This window comes from Pocillopora damicornis, chromosome 14, assembly GCF_964200805.1.
Source record: "Pocillopora damicornis chromosome 14, jaPocDami1.2, whole genome shotgun sequence".
NCBI lineage: Eukaryota > Metazoa > Cnidaria > Anthozoa > Scleractinia > Pocilloporidae > Pocillopora > Pocillopora damicornis.
Window position 1 is genome coordinate 14,552,184 of NC_142683.1, and position 20,345 is coordinate 14,572,528.

Below are 20,345 nucleotides of genomic sequence, written 5' to 3' on the forward strand. Positions count from 1 at the left end.
TTGCAAAAAGATGCAAAGGCTTCCAACGTCATAAGGAAGCTGCCAAAAATTATCTACGGTTTCACCCTCCGAATTATTGCTGTCGTCATTAACATATGAACAAGGCCGGAAATCAGTCGATTTGGGGTGCGCACGAACAATATCGGAAGCAAATGGGAAATCCATCAAGGGATTAGGGACAATAAAGGAATGGGAAGATACGCGCAGAATGGTCTAAAGCGAACTCACTTCATAGTATTACGAACATGTTAAAACTACGACAATAACTATTTGTATTGGCTAAATCAGCTCAGAATTTTGAGTGAAACTGTTAGATTCATTTAAGCACTAAGCATTTTTGTTAATTAATGAACAGTGGAACAGATCTATATAACACTTCATTCCTTGACTGACCAGATAGAATATTGTAAACACTCTGCAACCAAACTTGGATGCAATTCCTTAGAGCCCTCCTTAAGACTGTTACAAACGAATGGTTACACATTATGGTTCAGCCAACGATAACAACTTTTATTCCTCATTAAAGAACTGATCTCGTTGCAAACATGCTACGTTAATGCAACCTAAATTTTTTTTTCCAATCAAAACAAAATCTTAGGTTATCTACAGGAAAAAGCAAACGATATGTAATAAGAAAGAAAATAATATAAGGGTGGTCAGTGATGAAGAGAAATTATACGGATCGTAAATTATTCATGCACCATGAGCGAGCTCCTTTAATATCCCTTGCCTTGAAGCCAGGCTCCTACACGGTCTGCATCACGTGATAACCATGTGATATTCAGGTGTGTGTTCTCCAGTGATTGTTGAACAGTTCGCTGGGCGTTTGGTACGGAGTGCTTGTAAAAGAAATTCTGTCGTCAATAAACAAAAAAAAATAGAACAATCAGGAGATGCGTCGCTTAGGTTTTGAAGCTCTCTTTACATTGGAAGCTGTTTGGTAGATCACTGAGTCCAGCCCTATGGAATTTGACCCCAGCAATTACACTTGTTGCAAGTTTGATTGTACTAATTTCCACCATATTGAAAATTACTGTTGCTAATAAACTTTGAGACGAATACTTTTTCCAATCAGCCTAAAATACATTTTGTCAAATATACACATGTAAAACTTTCTCCGTTTCAATACACGGTTTCCGCTGACGAATTACCGTTCCAATTGCCACGATGATGCCGTCATGACACGATCTCATGATCATGACTCATTCGTAGGGGGGGAGGGGGGAGGGGAAGAGGGCTACAATTCTTCTCTTAATGCGTAATCCCATGCATTCAGCCGCACGTGACGAACTGCAAAGTTTCAAACTTCCCAAAAGAAATCGTCAACTTGAATCGGGAGGTAGTGAGGAAGCAAAAACTGCAGCGGACTCCTTCTATCCAACCCTTTTCCATCAGTATACACGATTTAACACATATGACATTGTTATGGCAAACCATTAATAATAAATTTAAAATAGACCAATTTTCCTTTTTATAAAGAAATTTAAGGGTAATAAAGGCTATTCTCCACAATTTACTTAAAGCCCCCTCCTAAAAAAGAAATAAAATAAGCAGTGCAATGTTGTTTACCTTTGAGAACATTAGTTTTTTAAAGAGATTTTGACCTAAAACTTTACGAGCTCAAGTTAGAATTTCGATCAACATTTACAATTGTAGTCTTAAGTTAAATCATTTAGTCATTCAAATTGATTTAAAATTACGAAAAAACTTCCTACTGTTATCCTTGGGGAGAAAAAAGGGAGACCGCAGGCAAACAAAAAGATAACAAAAGAAGACTCTTCATTATGATCAGTTTAATACCAAAGAAAAAGTCATGTACAGAAGTTGACAAACTGCATCATATCCCTTACAAAAGGAACGACTCCATATCTAAACTTGAAATCAATAAATCACAACTCGTCACTTGAACTTATAAACTGAACATCCCTCACAATTTCCGTAAGACGGGGAAACACTGGGATTTCTGATCTATATTGTGTACAGAAATATTAATGATCAAAAAAGATAGAAAAGCTAGTTACACTAACCCTAGGCAAATACTGTAAAAATTATATACAAATTTGTGAAACATAGTAAATTAAAAAACCTTGCAAAAATTTCACGCGTCAATCAAAAGCAGTTACATAAACAAAATATGGTGACGTTAAGAGCTGTACTATAAAAATAAAAAACTTGTCACTTATCTTTACATAATTCAATGGCACCTAACGAATCCAGCCTAACTAATTATAAAGGAAATCCTCTCTGATAATCTTCCAGAAACATAATCAAAATCACCGCTTACAGTAGCCATATACGAAAACAGTTGCCTATTTACAAGCCATGGACAAGTAGAACTCGGAACGACTGAGAAAAACATCCATTAATAAGAGTTGGACTGGAACAAGGGACCTCACGGAATCTCAGTAAGATATAATATATGCTGCTCAGTCAAATACGCACAAATTTATTAACTCACATCTATCACTAGTTTTCATCTGGGACACTGTTGTTGTAATCTCACATTAGAGGGCTTTAGAACTGACTACGAGTACGAGTACGTATACGAGATTTCTTCCTTAGGAGTAGTGCGCATGCCTCACAACGTGACAGGTCATGCAAAGTCTGAAAAAGTCGTAACCGCCTCGTCTCTAGCTACAAGTTTTTCTGGAAATCCCGTAGTCGCACTACGAGTTGAAAGGTAAGTCAAAATTCTCCTCTTTCCAGATAAAACTTTTTTAGGAATACAAAAGACTAGGCAGAGAATTGCAAAAAAGGTGTATTCAGTAAGGCCTGACATCTATTTGTGGAGTGTTCTGATGATTCTTAAAAAGCTTCGCTCTTGTGTGGAGCTAGTTGCACTTTCGTCACGGCAGACGACGATTACGAAAGACTGGTGCCACTCTACTCTCGGCCAAAACATGTAGTCAAAGTCGCGCTCGTAATTAAATCTAAAGCTCTCTAGTATCACGGATTTCGTGACATCCGAGAAATAACTGCGAGGAAGATTTAGCCTTGACTGAGAGCAGCTCCTGTCACTACAACACGTGACAGATGCTTTACCTATCAGTAACACAACATTTTAATATGCTGCTTACTTGTCTCCTTGAGTTGTTCAGTCTTGTCAAGCACGGCGTTGTCTTCTTGAAAAACGTATGATGCGTGACAAGACCAAAAAATGACTATATGATAAACTAAAGATACCTTACAAGTATTCCTCTAAGTATTTCGTTTTGCAGCCTTAATGTTCTGCAATTTGTAAGCTTGTATAAGAGCAAACGGTTTGGTATCTTTTTTACGAAATTTAATCCCTTTTATAGAAATGGGAATGAGTCAAATTGAAATCCACCGTTTTGGTAAAAGATAAATCGTATAAACCACCTGTATGCCGTAAAAGCAGACGGGACTGAAACATATTTACTTCAAAATGAATACTTTGTTATCCCGCTCACTTGCCACGAGAATACGTCCATCTGGTGTTACTGCAATTCCACAAGGGCATGGCAAATGAGCGATACTTTTGCCTGTGAAGCGACCGTCTAGAGAAAACTGCTGTACCCGGTTATTGCCAGTGTCACATACAAAAAGATTATTGAAGCTGTCTACAAGTAGATACTTCGACCAACTCAGTTCTCCATCTTGATTCCCTTTCTTGCCAAATTTGTATAAGAATGTTCCTGACTGATCAAAAGCCTTTATGCAGTGATTGACTCCATCACATACGAGAAATATTTTTTTGTAAGGAATGCAGCAGGTTGGATACCTGAGTTTCTCCGGGCCTCTGTCTCCAAATGTAAAAATAGATTCTCCCTCCTTCGACATCACCTGTATTCTATGATTGCCCCAATCAGTTACAACAATGCGCTCTTCATCATCCAAACGAACATCATATGGACCATTTAACTCTCCTTTTCTTGAACCGCTTTGTCCAAAACTTTTCACGAAAGTCCCTGTTTGGTAATCGATGTGTTGTATTCTATCATTTTCAAAATCTGCTACAAGAATCTCTTTATCATTTAAATACGACACGCTTTTTGGTTGCTTAAATTGTCCTGGTTTTTTTCCTTCGCTTCCAAGTTTTCTCACACAGTTTCCATCTTTATCAAATACATAAACAAGGTGGCTACTGGTATCTACCATAGCTAATTCACCTTTCTTATTAACAGCAATTCCACTCAAAAGTCCAAGCATGTCTCTTGGATAGAGCTTCAAGTTCAACTCGCCCACGGTAACAAGTTCACGTTCTTTCACATTTAACGTATAAGGGCAGGTCGGAAGTTTATCGCCGTTAATCCTTACTTCAATGCTGTAGGAGTCGGGAAATTTGGGCGTAAACTTTAGCTGAGGACTGCCGTTCTCTCTCTTGTTAACAAACACATTATTAACATCTTTTGCGGGTTTTATGAGAATTTCCACTTGATCTTTGAGATCACCCTGGTTTATCGTTTCCCCTTCGGATGTTTTAACGCATAAGGTTAACTCCGCTTCAACACCAGCCTGAAAACTTTGATCAAGTCCTTCAAGTCTTGATTGCTTTGCATCTGCTGTCGGAGTGACCTCAATAACACCCAGTTTCCAGTCCACCAAACGAGATGCCACAGAAAATTTTACGAATGTCGTTTGTTGATGTTTTGGAACTTCAACTCCACGAAGCTCTTCAAATTTCTGCTTCAAAGTTTCCTTGTTCTGCATAAGATCCGAAGTCGACCTATTCTGAACCAGATTTTCTGCAAACTCAGCCGCTTGCTTCATTTGTTTTATCAGGGATTCCACTTCCTGTTTAGCCGCGTTGATCCGCTTAAGTATTGACACGTGCGTTGCCACGAGGGACTCGATTGCTTCTCGCTCGCGCTCTCGAATCTCTGAGATAACTTCTTCGGCTACTCGCGAGACCTCTCGCTTAGCTGTTGCAACGTTCGTTTCCAGCGTCGAAATTGTTTCCTCATATTGCTTGATGACTTCACAAAGCTCACTTTCCTTGTTCCTCATCAATTTAGCACCACACATGATGTCATCCTTTTCTTCGAGAGCTGCTTTGTCGAGCAGAACAACTTTGTGGTTTTGATGATCCGTAACTATGCAAATTTGGCAAATGCAAACTTGACACTCCAAGCAAAAAAATCGTGTGACTTCTCTCTCGTGGAACTTTTGTGAACAAAACGGCTGTCGCTTTAGGACTGCTTCGTAATCTTCTTCTTTCAAGTCTTTAACTGGCGTGACTTTGTGCCCATCAAATGATGCTTTCAGCAATTGATGCGCATTGAAACAATCAAGGCACATGAATCGCCCGCAATCGAAGCAATAGTACATCTGAGGGTTGGTTTTCCGGCACTGAGAGCAAGTAATGCTACTTGCATCACCACTTTGTCGAACGGCAAGAAGACTCAACAAACTTTTGTGGAAAAAGCTGTTGGGAAAACGGTCGAAGCGATTTCCTTCTGGTAAATCGATCGCTGCCTGACACTCGGGGCATCGAAATTTTCCTTCTTTCTGACTCACTCTTGCATGTTTCTCCAAACACTCGCAGCAGAACGTGTGGAAACACGATATAATTTTAGGTTCATTGAAGGTATCCAGACAAATGGAGCAAGTAACTTGCTGCTTAATGTTTTTCAAAAGAGACTCCATTACGATCGACAAAAACGAAACGACGCCATCGAATAAAATAAACACCTGACGCCTAAAGGTATTGAGTTACATTTCTGAGAAAACAGAACAAAGTCCGTCACAAGCAGCCGATGGTGACCAATCAAGATCGAAAAGCTCGTCTGTAACATTAGATTGTTTATCTGTGGCGTAAACTTAATCTTCATTTTTGTCTGACAGCTTTATTTTTAAACAGTCCAGATGGTTTAGCGCCTTGTCAGATAATAAAAAGCTACAGTGCTCTTTTTTAATATTCGTGAAAATAGAAAGTCAAGGAATGCAAAACGAAAGGGAAAACCACGAGGCATAATTACATTTTATGCACTAAGATTTAAAGAGGTGATTAAAGCTGTTTAAAGTGTTCACAACTTAAATTCTCCCTGTTATCTCCCGTAAAATACAGCGAAAATATCAAGTACTGCCGCACGTGAGCACCCTTAAAATAACTAATGGGGAAAAATGTTGTAACGATGGCTATTTTTAGTTATTTGCGTGACTTTCAATACCCATTTGTTTTGCGTGACATACTTTCGAATTGTCGGCATCGTTCCATTCGGCCACGAGTCACGTGTGATTTGCAAGTGTAATCAGAGGAGAAGATAGATCGAAGGATTGTCGAAATATTTGAATAATAGAACGGGGAAAAGAGGTTTGTCATCTTGTTTATTTTTGTATTCATAAACCGAAACGTGTACAATCGAAGGTAGTTTTGTTTCGCTTAGGATTTTTGCGTTGTTTCGATTAGTCCTTGTACACGCCCCGCGTGTTCGAGTTTAGGACATTTCGATTAGCGTACATTGTATGGTAATGGCCTATTTTAATTAATTGTATTTCAGTTTTTGCGAGCTTTCAAGTTTGATAAACGAATTGAAATTCGAAAGACGCTCGGAGGTTCCGTCAATATAAAACATTTCTCCGATGCGGAGTTGTTAGATTCGATTGATGTCAGCGTTCGCCCCATTACAAATGTCTTCGTCACCCAAATATTTTTTACTTTACCTTTATTTCGTTGAGGCTCTTTTCAGTTGCAAGCGAATCTGTGGTCATCTAAGAACAAAAGACAAACGTATAATTTAGCTTAGCGGCAACGAAATCTCCGCAGCGTCGCTAGCCGAGAGAGGCTAAAGGTTTTATTCATTCCACCAATAATACTAATTTTTTTCCATGCAGTTTTCGACGACAAAATTTACCTTGATGAGACGAGAGAATAACAGTCCTCCAGCATAACGGGTGTACAGCTCGTCCCAATTGTCTTCGACAAACTGCCAGGCGAGTTCACGCCCTGCTAAACTAGAAATAAAAACAAACAAAAGAAATCCAAGGAAAATTTGTATATCTGGATTTTTATTTCGTTTTTTTTTTTGTTTGTTTGTCTGACTGTTTTTTTTTGTTTTTTTTTAAGCACTTTAACGCGTTTTAACTGGTCTCGGACTGCACAGTCCGAGACCAGTAACGGACATTCACGCATCGGAAAACTTGATAAAAAAGATTAAGATTTATCTTGAAATGGGATTAAAACATAGGGGCGATATTCTCTTCCAGATTTTACTATTTCGTCTTCTTAAAGACAGGTTTATTCAACTCTTTTCACCACAGGACAATAAGAACAAGGCAGTAAGTGTACCAACGTTTACGGCAGTAGTACGGGAAACGCTCAATGGCACAGAAGGTTTGCCGGTACGATCTGTTTTCTGCATTATACCGTTCACAACCTTTATCACGATCTAACTGGTAAATAACTCACCTGTTACCACTAGTTAAAATCCTTCCTTTCAGAGAGTTCATTATTTTGTTGGGACACTTAAGCGGCTTGGCCAGTTTTCGAGTGCCTCACCCAAGGGCTAGGCAATACAAACAAGCCAGCATTGAAATTGAAACCGATTTATGATACAAAGTGCTAAATCTTGAGTCACATAGACAGATCTCTTTGCGAGCTACCTAATGCTTACCTGCCGGTTACACCAGCGATAACGTAAACAGTATCCTGTGACCGAACATCACTCTGAAAAAAGCGCAGTAAGAAACAAAATAATAGTTAACAACGAGAAATAACGAGTTAACTTTACAGGCTAACCATTAATTCAGGCGTTGGTAGGAACGTAAATTATCAAGTACACAGGCTAACCATGAATTTAAGCGTCGGTAGGAACGAAATTATCGAGTACACAGGCTAACCATGAATTCAAGCGTTGCTGTCACCCAGTGACAGTTGGCAACTTTTATCGTGAGATTAGCGCGTAAATTTCCTCATCATATTCGAGCTCTTATTGCTTGGGCTTTTAACCCTTTACACGCTAATATTAGAATTCATATTCTCCACACTGTTCTCTTTATATTTCCTACGGCAATACTAAGGAGAATTTGTGTCAGAATCGGGTGCTCCCCCAATCAGTGATCATGTCTATTACTCTCGTGACCTTTTTATTTAATTCAAAAGTGATACTGTAACGAGAAATTAGACATCAGTCATGGTTTTGTCGGCCATTTGAAAATTCCTTGAGCAAACAGTGTTCGATTTTAGTGATTTGCTTGTTTGTTTCTTTTTGATTTGATTTCTTATTTGTTTGTTTTTGCCAAGAATAGTGGACACCTTTGTAACAGGGAGCACTAACCAACACAACCCAAGAGGAACTCTCTTGTGTCAGTGTAATTATTACAAAAAGGTTAAAGTATCGAGGAGTAATTTGCACGTTGCCAAAAGAATAAAACCTCTCCCATCATGGAAGGCGTCAAGCTTTTGAACCCATATGGGCGTGAATTAAAAGCAGAAGCTACAAGACTCACCGACATTGCGAACTCTAGGACTTTCTTGATCAAATCAGGTTGTGATACAGCTCCCATACATCTCATCAGTCGGACTTTCTCTTCATGCAGATCAGCTTCTTTAAACAGTTTCATCACAGACCCTAAGGTGTTATCATCACCATGCTTAAGAACTGTGCTATAAACCGCTGACCTCAAGTCTGCCGGGATGGTGGATTCACCTTTGCAGTGCGCTTCAAATCTCTTGCGCGCCTCGACGAGGGTTGCTTGATCACCATTGCGTCCCATACAACCCAGCACCAGGCCCCTCAACAGCGCATCCAAATGACCTAGGACAACAGTAGACAATTAAACCCATTATTCTAGTCCAGGTTAAAAGTCGGCACCAAGGGCACTGCACTCTTAGAGAATGTTGCCACGTTCTCTGTCGTAAAGGAATCAAGACTAATGCCTCTTTCTCTTTCTTAAGTCACAATAATTATCTATCAAAAATTACCCCCTCCAAGCGCCTTTTGTCAGGCTACCCTGACAGTTTTCTGCTGCCTATTTGCCCAGACTTCAGCCCAGACCTCTCAATTTAGTGCCCTAATTAGACGTCCTGTACTTAATTCACATGTATACAGTGAGGCCGGCTTTGCGCGTCGCCTAGCGCTAAAAGGACAGACGATAATGTTTCATGATCTTACGAGAGGATCTGGAGAAAGTCGACAATTTGCCCATTCTACCCAGAAAATCATCAACCTTTTGCATAAAGTGATATACCTAAAAATGAGAAATGCTGTGGATGAAATTTATTGTACTGGTTCCTTGTTGGGGAACCTACGATTCTCGAAGTATACGCTCCTAGAAGTAGACAAATGTGAGCAAATCCGAGAACTTGTTTTGTCTGTTACCTTCTCCAACTTTAGGGTCCCATCCAACTTTCTGGGCAATGTTTTCGTACAGCTTTACACAGAAGGCTTGGAAGCTAGAATAGAACCCAGTGTTTTGTAGCAGTTTCGACAAGCTGCTCATATTCGTTGTTAGGTCATTCCACACTGTATAGTTTGTTTCGTTGCTAAATTGTTCAGCTAATTTTAGGAATTCTGTTGTGGATGTGAGACCCGCTTGCGCCTGAAGAAGAACAATGTTTAAAATTGGAAAGTAAACTAGAACTCTCGGCGAGTTTTCTAATAAAGACTTTCGAGAAAGAGAGATAAAAGCTCACACGATCAATTACAGTCCGATAAAGGTTCTAGCGATAAAGAACTTTTTGCAAGCGTAGGCTTGTTACAAACAAATCATAACGCGGATTTTACGAGAATATGAAATGAGAATAATTCCATAAAAGTCCTAATGTTTGTAGAAATAATTTAAGTTGTAAAATGTATCAAGAGATTCTTTAACGAAAGCCGTCTTCAGGTGGACTCATCAACATACCATAGCAAACAGATCACTCTGCAAACCCAATCTGTCCCTTGGTAAAAGACTGTTGTCCTTTATGGCCGGCAGGAGAAGCTCCAACATGTTGGACGAGTACTGTACTCGGTAGAAACCAACTTGGCCTGGATTTAGCTGCAGAGAGAGAGATTTCACCCTTTACATGTTAATCACTTCATTTCTACGAAAGCTCGAAGCGATGTGAGTTCGTCATAAGTTATCCCTCCCGACCCCCCCCCCACCCTACCACCCCTAGTATATTCGTTGGTACCCATCTGACTGACTGCGAAGCACAGTTATTCGTCATTCGATTATTCATACAGGGTTAGAAATCTGATTCCTTGATAAATAGTAAGACGATCAACGTATAACGATTACCAATTAACGATTGACATATAACGATTACCATCTAACGATTAACGTACAACGATAATCATTTAACGATTAACGTAAAACGATTATCTGAAAACGATTAACACATAACGATAAACATGACTGAAAATCACTGATCGTAATTTAAGGCAATTCTTAAAAATTCACCTTAATCCACTGATCTTTTCCAACTCCACTGACTGTTATTTCGCAGGTTTTATTTTCTAACAACGTTTCAACTGCGGGGGTTAAGGGACTGGTACTAGTGCAAACAGTGATCGGTACTTTCCATTGGGAAGAATCTTACAAAAAAACGAAAAAAAGTACAAAGCACGGTAAGTAAACCGCTGATAGCGAAATCCAACAGTTTATGTAAATCAAGAATTGAGAATTCTCTTTTAATCTTATTTCTCCGGACAACGAAACTTAAGGCTCGTTCACTGTGGCCCTGCATTCATTCTATATTTCCCCTTTTAACATGTATTTATACATGTTTGTCTTAATTATTGCGTTTTCTTTGTCGTTGAGAATTCTATAAATAATCTAGAAGCTTCAACAGACAAGATAATATCTGCACTTCTCTGCTCAGGAAATATTTTACATACACCAGGGTTTATTAATTACAATTACCTTCAGTTGTCCCATCAGCCGAAAATTTGTTCTGTGTTATGGTGAGCACCACATCTTCCCCTCTCTGAAAAGAGAAATAAAAGAGTAATCAGGCGTTTTCGTCTCGCGTGACTGCTAGCGCTCATTACAGTGGAATAAGGTTGGGTTGACAGAGATAGTCGATTTTGTTATCACAAAGGTAAAAAGGTTAAGTAACTTTACTGATCCACAATTCGTCTGCGCAAAGTTGTCCGGAGCGCAACTAGAGCTAAGCCAGATTGAGTTAGTGTGCCAATGCAAAGCTTGCCTAACTCTATGAACCCAAGCACGTTATCAGTTAACATGAATGCCGCATATAGGTCATTAAATTGTCAACTCTTGCTGCAAATGAGGCCTCTCCCCCCCCCCCCCCCGCTTAAAAATTGTTTTTTTCATCTAGCCATGGCGACCGAAACGATCGCAACTTGGTAAGCTTAGTTCTTACCTGTTCAGCGGTAACAGACAACACAGGATATCCCATTTGTTTAGTCCATGTTTCCATAACGTCTGCAACAGGCTTCGAACTGGCGTGAGACAGACTGGCCCAGAGGTCCTCTTGGGAGAGTGAAAAAAATGTAATAATAATGGTAACGATGAAATAATTTTAAGAAATACTTTTAGACCCCCATAATAGAGCCATAATGTTTTTACAACTCTGAACAGAAAAGCGCGCCGATAAGGGCACAGGGCTTACATAAAACAAATAAATAAAGGAGATATTCGTTTCCATAGAAACTGTGGTGCTGCGTCGGAAGGGGGTATAACAAGATAATTTGGTTTTATTATCAGGGTTGATATTGTAAATTGGCCACCGTAAAGAGTTTCTTAAGCTAACGTTTCTGGCATTAGTCCTTTGTCAGAGCTCTGCATTATGAAAAGCAACAACTAGTCCCAGCTAACCTGTGGAGGCAGCACTGTACTCAAACGTCTTCAGGTAATGATTTAGACCTTTCCTAAAGTCCTGTGGTGTATAGAAGTGATGAAAGAGAAGTAATTTAGCGAATAGAAGAGCAATTACAAAGAGACAAGGCTGTAAGAAATCTCGAGTATGCTTTAGCAAAAGCCTCAACCTAAAAGCTCTTTAAAAAAAATACAAAACAACCTCTAGAAAGAAGGCGATAACCATACAAACTTTATTTCACCGAAAGAAAAAAAATCAAAATCCTTGAAAAAAATTGTAAAAGAATACTAATGATGGGCAATTCATACAATTTGTATCAGAATGCCACACTGTGTACTTTACTTCAAACAACAGAAAGCAGAAAGGTCTTGAAGGACCACCTTGCAGTATTTAACCCTTTCACTTCCATCAGTGATCAAGACAGAATTTCTCCTTACAATATCAATACAATATCAAGCATAGAAGTGACGAGAACAAAGTAAAATATCAGGTAGGGGATTATTAGTTGATCCAATACCAAATTCTCCAAACTGACATCATAAGAATTGTATGGCAGACAGTAAGGAGGATTACTCTTAAGATCTTGGGAGTTAAAGGGTTAATTGCAAAGACAACAAAAATCCTTTTTTGGACATTTTCTTACTTCTGAGATTTCAGTAAGAATTTGCACTTGCTTCAATTATTTTTCTTTATTAATCTAACAGTTTCTGTTTTACTGATGTACCAGTACTGGAAGGAGAAATGAAATCTTGATAATAACTTACCTGATCACCCACATACTGATGTAACATTCTGATCACTGATGCACCCTTGTTGTAGGATATTGTATCGAAAATCTCATCTATCTCCCCTGGATGTTGCACTGGAACCTAAAACACATCAATACCACATGTCGATCATTCACAAAATTTTAATCTCTCTGCTTAATACATAACATGTGGACTCTTGTAAATAACTGTTACAGCAGATCTGTTATTGACACACATGTACAAAATGAAAACCGCACCTGTCAATTGAAATTCTGCTGATAGAAATTATAAAATGGAAGACTTCATAAAAAAAATATATAAACTCCAGTGACAATATCACTATCATAAACTAGACATTAGAAAGTCTGAGATTGCTTTTACATTTTGTTCAAAAGTTCATTGGAGGAAAAGTAAATTATCTCATAGAGGTAAAATAAAGGATGAACAAAGAACAAATGAAAAATTTACCCCAAATATTAATGAAGATAAAATATTTCCCAAAAATTTTACCTCAATTGGATGACTTGAGTGCAGAAGGGAATCATGTGGGAGAGAAAAATATAAAATCACAGATAATGAGCCAGAACACTTAAAAAAATTGCATATAAGTCATGATTTATTTGCCACGGGTTTGAAACTCAAAGTGGCTACAATGCATATATACTATGCTGCCTACAGTACAAGAAGCTTTTCACTTGTCTGTATGATGCAAATAATTAGTACCTGTTATTCAGTGCATCAAGTCTCAAGGCACTGGCAAAATCAGTGCTCACAAACTGTGTCCACACATCAAACTCAGGAAAGCAGTGATCTAAAAGGAGATATTCAATCCATGATGCAAACCCTTCTTTTAGCCACAAGTGTGTCCACCATTCCTGTCATTGAATATCAAAGAAACAAAGTGAAGACGTACACTCAAACTTAAACAATCTGGCAAATCCATGTCAACTTGATGGCACACAATAACTTAGAGAAAGTGGAAAGAGTGTTTCTTCTTGAGGGTAAACTTGAGCTTGTCACTGATGTGGTCTGCTCTAGGCATTCAGGAAACAATAACAGATTTCCAGAAGAGGCAACATAAAAGGACATATTACCACTGTCACCTGAAAAACCAAAAATGAAAAAGAGGATCAAGAGAGATAGATACCTTGACAACATTATTTAATATGGATAAAACACTTGGCTATAGGGATGATTTTTCAAGCTTTCCACAAAATTAAAAGATTTTAAAACTAGTACAATAATAGCACAGTTATTATTACTTTTAAATTAATGTCTACTCAAAACTTTCCACCCACCCTCCCCCCCCCCCCACAAAATAAGTAACAATGCTTCACTAAAACTAACAAATTAGAGTTTTAAGACCAAAGAATAATTATACTAAATTTTAAAATTAACTTTGATTTAATTCCAACATAATAAATTAGCAGACATGATCCAAAGATCATAATGATGATAAAATCAAGAAGGAGGTAACTTATTAATGAAATTGTATATTAATTACCAAATTTCCAAACCACATATGAGCAAGTTCATGACCTAAGAGGCAACATAAGAAGATTCAATACAAATGATCTCAAAGATAAAAAACCCCCTGAGTAAGATCTGATATACTGCTACATTCTCCTTTCAAATTGCCCACTTCTTTCTTAACCTTTAATCCCTAAGAGTGACTAGCAACTAATTTCTCCTTACAATATCACCCCTGGATCATGCAGTAAGGTCATGAGAATAAAGAAAATTATCAGCAGAAAAGAAGCTGTTGATTGTTACACAAATTCTCCTTGACAGCAGCTTAAGGAATGTTTGGGGAACAGTATGGAGAATAACTTTACTGACGTTAGGGTGCAAAGGGTAAAAAGACACTTGGAGAAGAGGATGTATGCAAAAGAAACCTTTCATTAGCTTTATTCCATGTGTTCTTTCGATTGTATTTGAAAACAGATGTTAACACATCTATCCATGCAGTCAGTCATTCAACCGAACTATTCAATGAGTAACAAACTTCTGCACTTACCAACAACTAAAGCCACATACTGTTTAGCTGCTGAAGAAGAATCGGTTGGATCTATCAAAAGGCAGGTTTCCCTTAAGCAAGAATATCAACATCGAAATGGTCAGATGTGAATAACTAACAATTAGAAAAATTAATTTAAAAAATTTGTACATCATGATATTGTTGATAGTTCACTGATCTACATGATCACCTCTTAAGGCATACCAATTGACTTTAGTTGCTTGCTGACTCCTGTTTTCCACACTCTTATAAATATGCTAATTAAAAAATACAATTTAAATCTTTTGAAAATATAGATTAACATTATTTTTACCAAGAAAAAACTCTCCATACCTGTAGGTGACAAGACCCCAATTTTCCATAGCCCCTGTCACAGAATATGCAAATAGAGGCTTCAATTGCATATAATCAAATCCAAATTATTTCTAATCATTAATATCACCTTATACTATAGGAACCAAAATGAAGAGCTCTGCAAGACATCACTAGGATCCAAATGAAAAGCTCTTACTTTACTATATTATTACTATGAGACCATGGAATGTCTTTTAAAACATATCAAAATGCAAGGCAAATTTTGATATCAATAAGGAATGCTGAGTTACCTATGACAAAGTCTTGAATAGCAATGAGGTCAAGCTTTGGTAAAAGGTAACCAATCCCAAAATATTCTTTGTAAAATGGCAGGCACTTCTTAGCAACCTGGAAAAAAATTAACAAAAATAATCCCTGAACATTTTAAGCCTTTCACTCCCAGGTGTAGCCTGGAACTAATTTCTCTTTAACCCTTTAATTCCTGGAAGTGATTAACATGAAACTTCTCCCTATAATATCTTTACATTATTCAGCAAACAGGTAATGCAAAAAATGAAGATATTCGAACTTATCACATAGAAGCTGCTATATTGATCAAGCACCAAGTTCTCATAACTGATTTACAAGGAAATGTGTAACAACTGGAGGGGAGAATTAGCAATCAGATCTTGGGAGTTAAAGGGTTAAAATATCAATACACTGTTAAGCAGGCACAAGATGAGAAAAAACCAAGATATACCGGTGAATAAGGGGATTATTCTTAGACTCCACAACAAAATCTCAGAAGTAACATTTCAGGAAATGTATGGCAGACATTAAGTAGAATTATTGTTGAGATAAGTATAAACTGGGAAAAATTTGTAATGCACTTTGAAAGACTGACCTCTAAAGCAAACTGTCCCCGAACTTCTCTTCCCTTTGGAGTATAAACTCTGATTGTTACCCCATTTGCATCTCTTCCTTCTACAAAATCAAACTCGCCAACAACAAAAGCAACAAGGTATGTAGACATGACTGGTGTCCTAGCATACTTCACTACTTTAAGGGAGGTATCCTCAGCATGATCTTTCTCCTCTTTTACATTCTGAAAACAGAAATTTTTGTATGACGTAGATGAAGTTATTTTTAAAAAATAAGCAGCAGCCCTTTCCATTTCAATTTGACTTTACAGGTTAATAAGAAAGGTTACTAGTCTTGAAGAAATGAGTATTTGACCCCAAAAATGACAAGCATCTAATTTCGCCTTACAAAATAAAACCTGAAACACACATCAAGATCAAGAAAATAATGGAAATGATCACCAACTAAAGATCTTGATTGTTAAACAAATTCTCCTTGTTATCATCATTTGGAAATGTCTGGAGAACAGTAAGGAGAATATGCATTCTGATGTTAGGTGGAATTTAGCTGAAGTTCAGTTACTTTCTTCTTACATTATCTGTGGCAGGGTGTTGTGGACCTCATGTTGTTTCTTTTGTTTTGTTTTTTTCCTTCTTTACCAGAAAAATTTCCTTCTTTTTGCATATCAAAAGGTGAATTAAATATGAGATAAAGACTTGTAAGCTCTTCTCTTTGGGATATCCTTTCTTTATAGGACTTGAATTTTGACTACAAAGTGTTAGGGCGTAAACAAGTAGAAATAAGCAATAATTGTAAAGGAAACATGTGGCTTGTGACGTAGGTCACACATCTGGGATAGTTAAAAATAGTTGTTGTCGTAGGTAGTGAAAAAAAACAAGAAATACATTTCTTGAGGAGTTATTTGTTTTACTGCTTCCTAATGTGGTTCTTGGGGCACAGGTAACAAAAGCACCCTTGGTGGTAGACAACCTTAAATCAATTGACTCTGCCACTAAATCAATGAAAAATATTCGAAAGTTATTATACAGTTTGCTAGCAACTCTAAACTCAAGGATCCATATCCTGTTCAAATTAGTCAGCTTGTGAAAACTTCCCAGACACCATAGGCTAAGGGTTGTTACACAAACAATAAATTGAATTAGTCTAATTTACAAATTATTCCATTACTGAGTTGTATTTACCATATTGGATAAAGCCACTCTGTCCTTTGGAACAATCAAGGTGATATCAAAAGTGGCACGAATGGCTGGTTCATCCCAACAAGGAAATGCTCTACGAGCCCCTGTTGGCTGTATACAGTAAAACATTACTTAATATGATTGTACTAAGAAATAAAGTTCTTCTAAATGCCATCTATAGTACAAAATATGTAATTGTACTGGAATTCATTTATCAATGCATGTATCATCAGCTCAAGATTCTCCCCCAAAGCTGATCATCAGGGATAGGGCTTCTAAGTGTAAGAATTACCCCGTAATTCCGTCACACAATAACTACTTAAAGGTAACAGTCAATTTCATGAGCATTCCAACGACAATCAGAATGTTCCACATTACAAGCATTTAACCCTTAAGCTCCCAAGATCTGATTGTTAATTCTCCCCTCTTGCTGCTACACATTTCCTTGTATATAAGTTACAAGAATTTGGTGTCAGATCATGACAACAACTTCTACTCGATACATTTGAATATTCTCATTACCTGTGTGGTGGATAGTGCATGGATATTGTAGGGAGAAGTTACTTGTCAATCACCCCTGGGAGTTTAAGGGTTAAAATACATGACTAGGGATATAGAACAGCTCTACAACAATGCAAATACTTATAACATTCTTTTAAATAAAAAATCTTGGAGGTTTCATCACTGACAGTGATAAAGTACTGTTATTGTTAACAACTGGTTCAAAGAAACTTCATAGCCTGATCACCATATAATATTACATGTGCAAATAATTATACTGTAACTGACATGTGTAAACAAATTTTCAGTGCAGTGCAAAATTTGCAGGACTGGTTGTAACTGACTAATTAAAACAATTCAACCACTGATCAATTATGTGACCATAGGAAAATTACTTAACCTCAAAATGAGTGACAGCACAGAACTTCTCACTGCCATCCTCCCCAGTATATTTACATCTGTAAAATCCTTTCAATTTGTTGTTCAATTCTCCAGTGAAGTCCAAGCATAGTTCACCTTGCCCCAAAGGAAGAGGCGATGCAAAATTTATTTCCACAGTTTCATCCTCAACACAATGAGAGATATTTGAGGAAGGGTAACCTAAAAAAAGAAACATTGCCTTGTTAAACTGTTGAAGTCAGCCTTTAAGTAACTTTGATTAAATGGATGATTTAATTAAGGTCTTGCGCTTGAAATGAAAAAGAAACATTGCAGTTCAAGGTCTCAATCAAATTATCCATTAAATTAATGGATCAATATCAGTATTGGGGCAACTGCCCACCTACCCCTTCCCTAACCCAACCTTAACCTTAACTTGTTGTTACAAACTTATGAGGTTTCCTAACCCCTAGAGATGTCCCTCCCACTGATACCTGAGGACATTCTCCAAAAACTGTAACACAATTTCAATTTTAAAAAATGTAGATTATCAATTTTACTTACCCCACGTCTGCCACCAAATAAACATTCCCCCTTCCTTCTTCTTCAGTAGGGATAATAACTGCCCCCCTTAATAAAGCATCCCCCATCCACCCTCCCATAAGCACCCCCCCCCACCCCTTTTTTGGGCAAAATTTTAAACAAGCACAGCACCCACACCTTTATTTGAGATATAAAAGGTTAGCCATTATTGAAGCAGTGTCATAATGTAGCATAAAATTCTGGTAGAGAGTTATAGTACTTACTTTGTTCTCCAAAACAAAAACTGGCTGAGGTAATATTTACATCAAGACAGTTGATAATCACTTTGTTGGTTTCTTGTTTTACCTAAGATTAGAAAGTAAAAAAAAAAAAGCAATTAAAAATCTTCCTTAAACAGAGAAAAAAGAACAAAGACAGATTTTCCACTTCCACAAAGGTGAAAATTCTAGCAGGATTGTTAATTGTTAAAAGAGACTTCTGTGCTGCACCAGCCTGCATATGAAACAGTTAGTGTGTGATCACCAATAAGCTAGAGACATAAGTTGAGGATTTTTTTTACCACTGCTTCAGTGTATACTTTTATGCCAAGAGTTCATAGCTTTAGGCCCTAATGGAACTGTCCTAGGTACGTGATCGTAAAATTTAGTCACCACCGCGCCCTTAAACGGCAAAAGGGACAGGATTAAGCGGGGGGGGGGGGGGAGAGGAGAGGAAATTGTTCTAGCATCTCCTCAAGTTAAAAAACTCTTCACATTAACATCAGCACAATGGCATAGAAACTGTAAATGTAAAAAGGGAATTAATATTGTATTCATGTACTGGCTATCAAACCTCATTGAAGTATTACCTAATCTCACATTTTTCAGAAATCACTTGATTATCATACAAATATTTTGGCATGTCCGATACCCAAAGGAAACAAACTTTTAATCAAAGATAGAATTCAACCCGCACGTGAACACAGTTACATATTATATATATTTCTTTAATCCTGCCACGGTTATATTACCTCCACATCAATAACTTCTTCTCCAGTAAAGGTAAAATCTGTAAGATTTGGCTGCAAAGTCAGTTTGTAGTTCTTTGGCAGCACGCTTGTGGGAAGTCGTTCAAAAGGTTTCTTTACACTGCTCATTGTTGTTGTGACAATGCTGAAGCGTGTAATGGAAGACACAAAAACTGTTACCCTAGCTCCAAGGAAGCAGGAAGACCGAAAAAGAAGCCTGGAAAGAATTGTGATCGTAATTTGCTAGGAAGAGAAGTTAAAACTGTAATCGTGCTCACTTCTAGGAACTGTTCACCCCAGTGCCTTTCGGATTCCGTCACGCATTTTGAGATTATGGGGAGTTACTACATCACGGGCGACGAGCGGGGATAGAAAAACGACCCAAATACGAGTGGTCAGCGGTGAAACAACTTTCATACTTCATATATAGACAGATCATTTGTAGTATCAGGAAACAATCGTGTTGTAAAGCCGAAGTGTAAACAGTTTACTTCGCTAAATAAAATGTTAAGCATTTCAAAAGTGTTGATTGTACATATATCTTTTACTGCTTTAATAAACAATGAAAGCATCGGTGGCATCCGAAAGGTACCAAAAAGAATTAAATGTACGTTTTGTAGTTGCAGAAAACAATCGTGTTGTAAAGCCGAAATGTTACCAAGTTACACTTCGCTACTTAAAAAGTTAAGCAATTTTCTCAAGCTTTAACTGGAACAATACTTTCAATGCTCTATTAACCAACGGAGGCATCGGGAAAGGCATTGGTGACACCAGGAAAGGCATCAAGAAGAATGATATTCACGTTATGTAACTTGTTGTGTGACGAAAAAAACGTATCTTGACTTGTTCAAAGCATGACAGTTGGCTTCCTTTTCACTTGAATTTTGTATCCACAGCCTAAGATGATCAGCTGAAGTTCTTTTACTGCATATTATATCTATTCACTCGCCCCCAATTCACGTGGAAAAAGGGCAATTAGGAAAACACTAAGCTTCGAGAAACAGCCATGTTAAGGCTAATGTATTTACCATTCCTTAAATATTTACAATCAAGACCACTCGTTTAAGAG

At 37.6% G+C, this 20,345-nt stretch overlaps 2 protein-coding genes across 2 annotated transcripts; both read right to left on the bottom strand.

Moving 5' to 3' along the window:
• Window positions 1-361: 361 nt before the first annotated feature.
• Window positions 362-19,581, bottom strand: LOC113670052 (puromycin-sensitive aminopeptidase). The gene is made up of 24 exons (XM_089194894.1): window positions 19,280-19,581; window positions 18,534-18,615; window positions 17,750-17,949; window positions 16,852-16,959; window positions 15,693-15,893; window positions 15,100-15,196; window positions 14,828-14,861; window positions 14,495-14,565; window positions 13,982-14,016; window positions 13,572-13,580; window positions 13,201-13,352; window positions 12,988-13,000; window positions 12,493-12,597; window positions 11,728-11,788; window positions 11,273-11,382; window positions 10,810-10,873; window positions 10,342-10,481; window positions 9,808-9,942; window positions 9,282-9,501; window positions 8,410-8,717; window positions 7,575-7,627; window positions 6,816-6,915; window positions 6,625-6,672; window positions 362-854 (listed from the first exon to the last, which is right to left on the bottom strand). The coding sequence occupies exons 1-24, from the start codon at window positions 19,403-19,405 to the stop codon at window positions 717-719; spliced, it is 2,610 nt and encodes an 869-aa protein (XP_089051020.1). The 5' UTR covers window positions 19,406-19,581; the 3' UTR covers window positions 362-716.
• On the bottom strand, window positions 1,782-5,987 carry LOC113669755 (E3 ubiquitin-protein ligase TRIM45). The gene has a single exon (XM_027185835.2). The coding sequence runs from the start codon at window positions 5,605-5,607 to the stop codon at window positions 3,397-3,399; it is 2,211 nt and encodes a 736-aa protein (XP_027041636.2). The 5' UTR covers window positions 5,608-5,987; the 3' UTR covers window positions 1,782-3,396.
• Window positions 19,582-20,345: the final 764 nt, after the last annotated feature.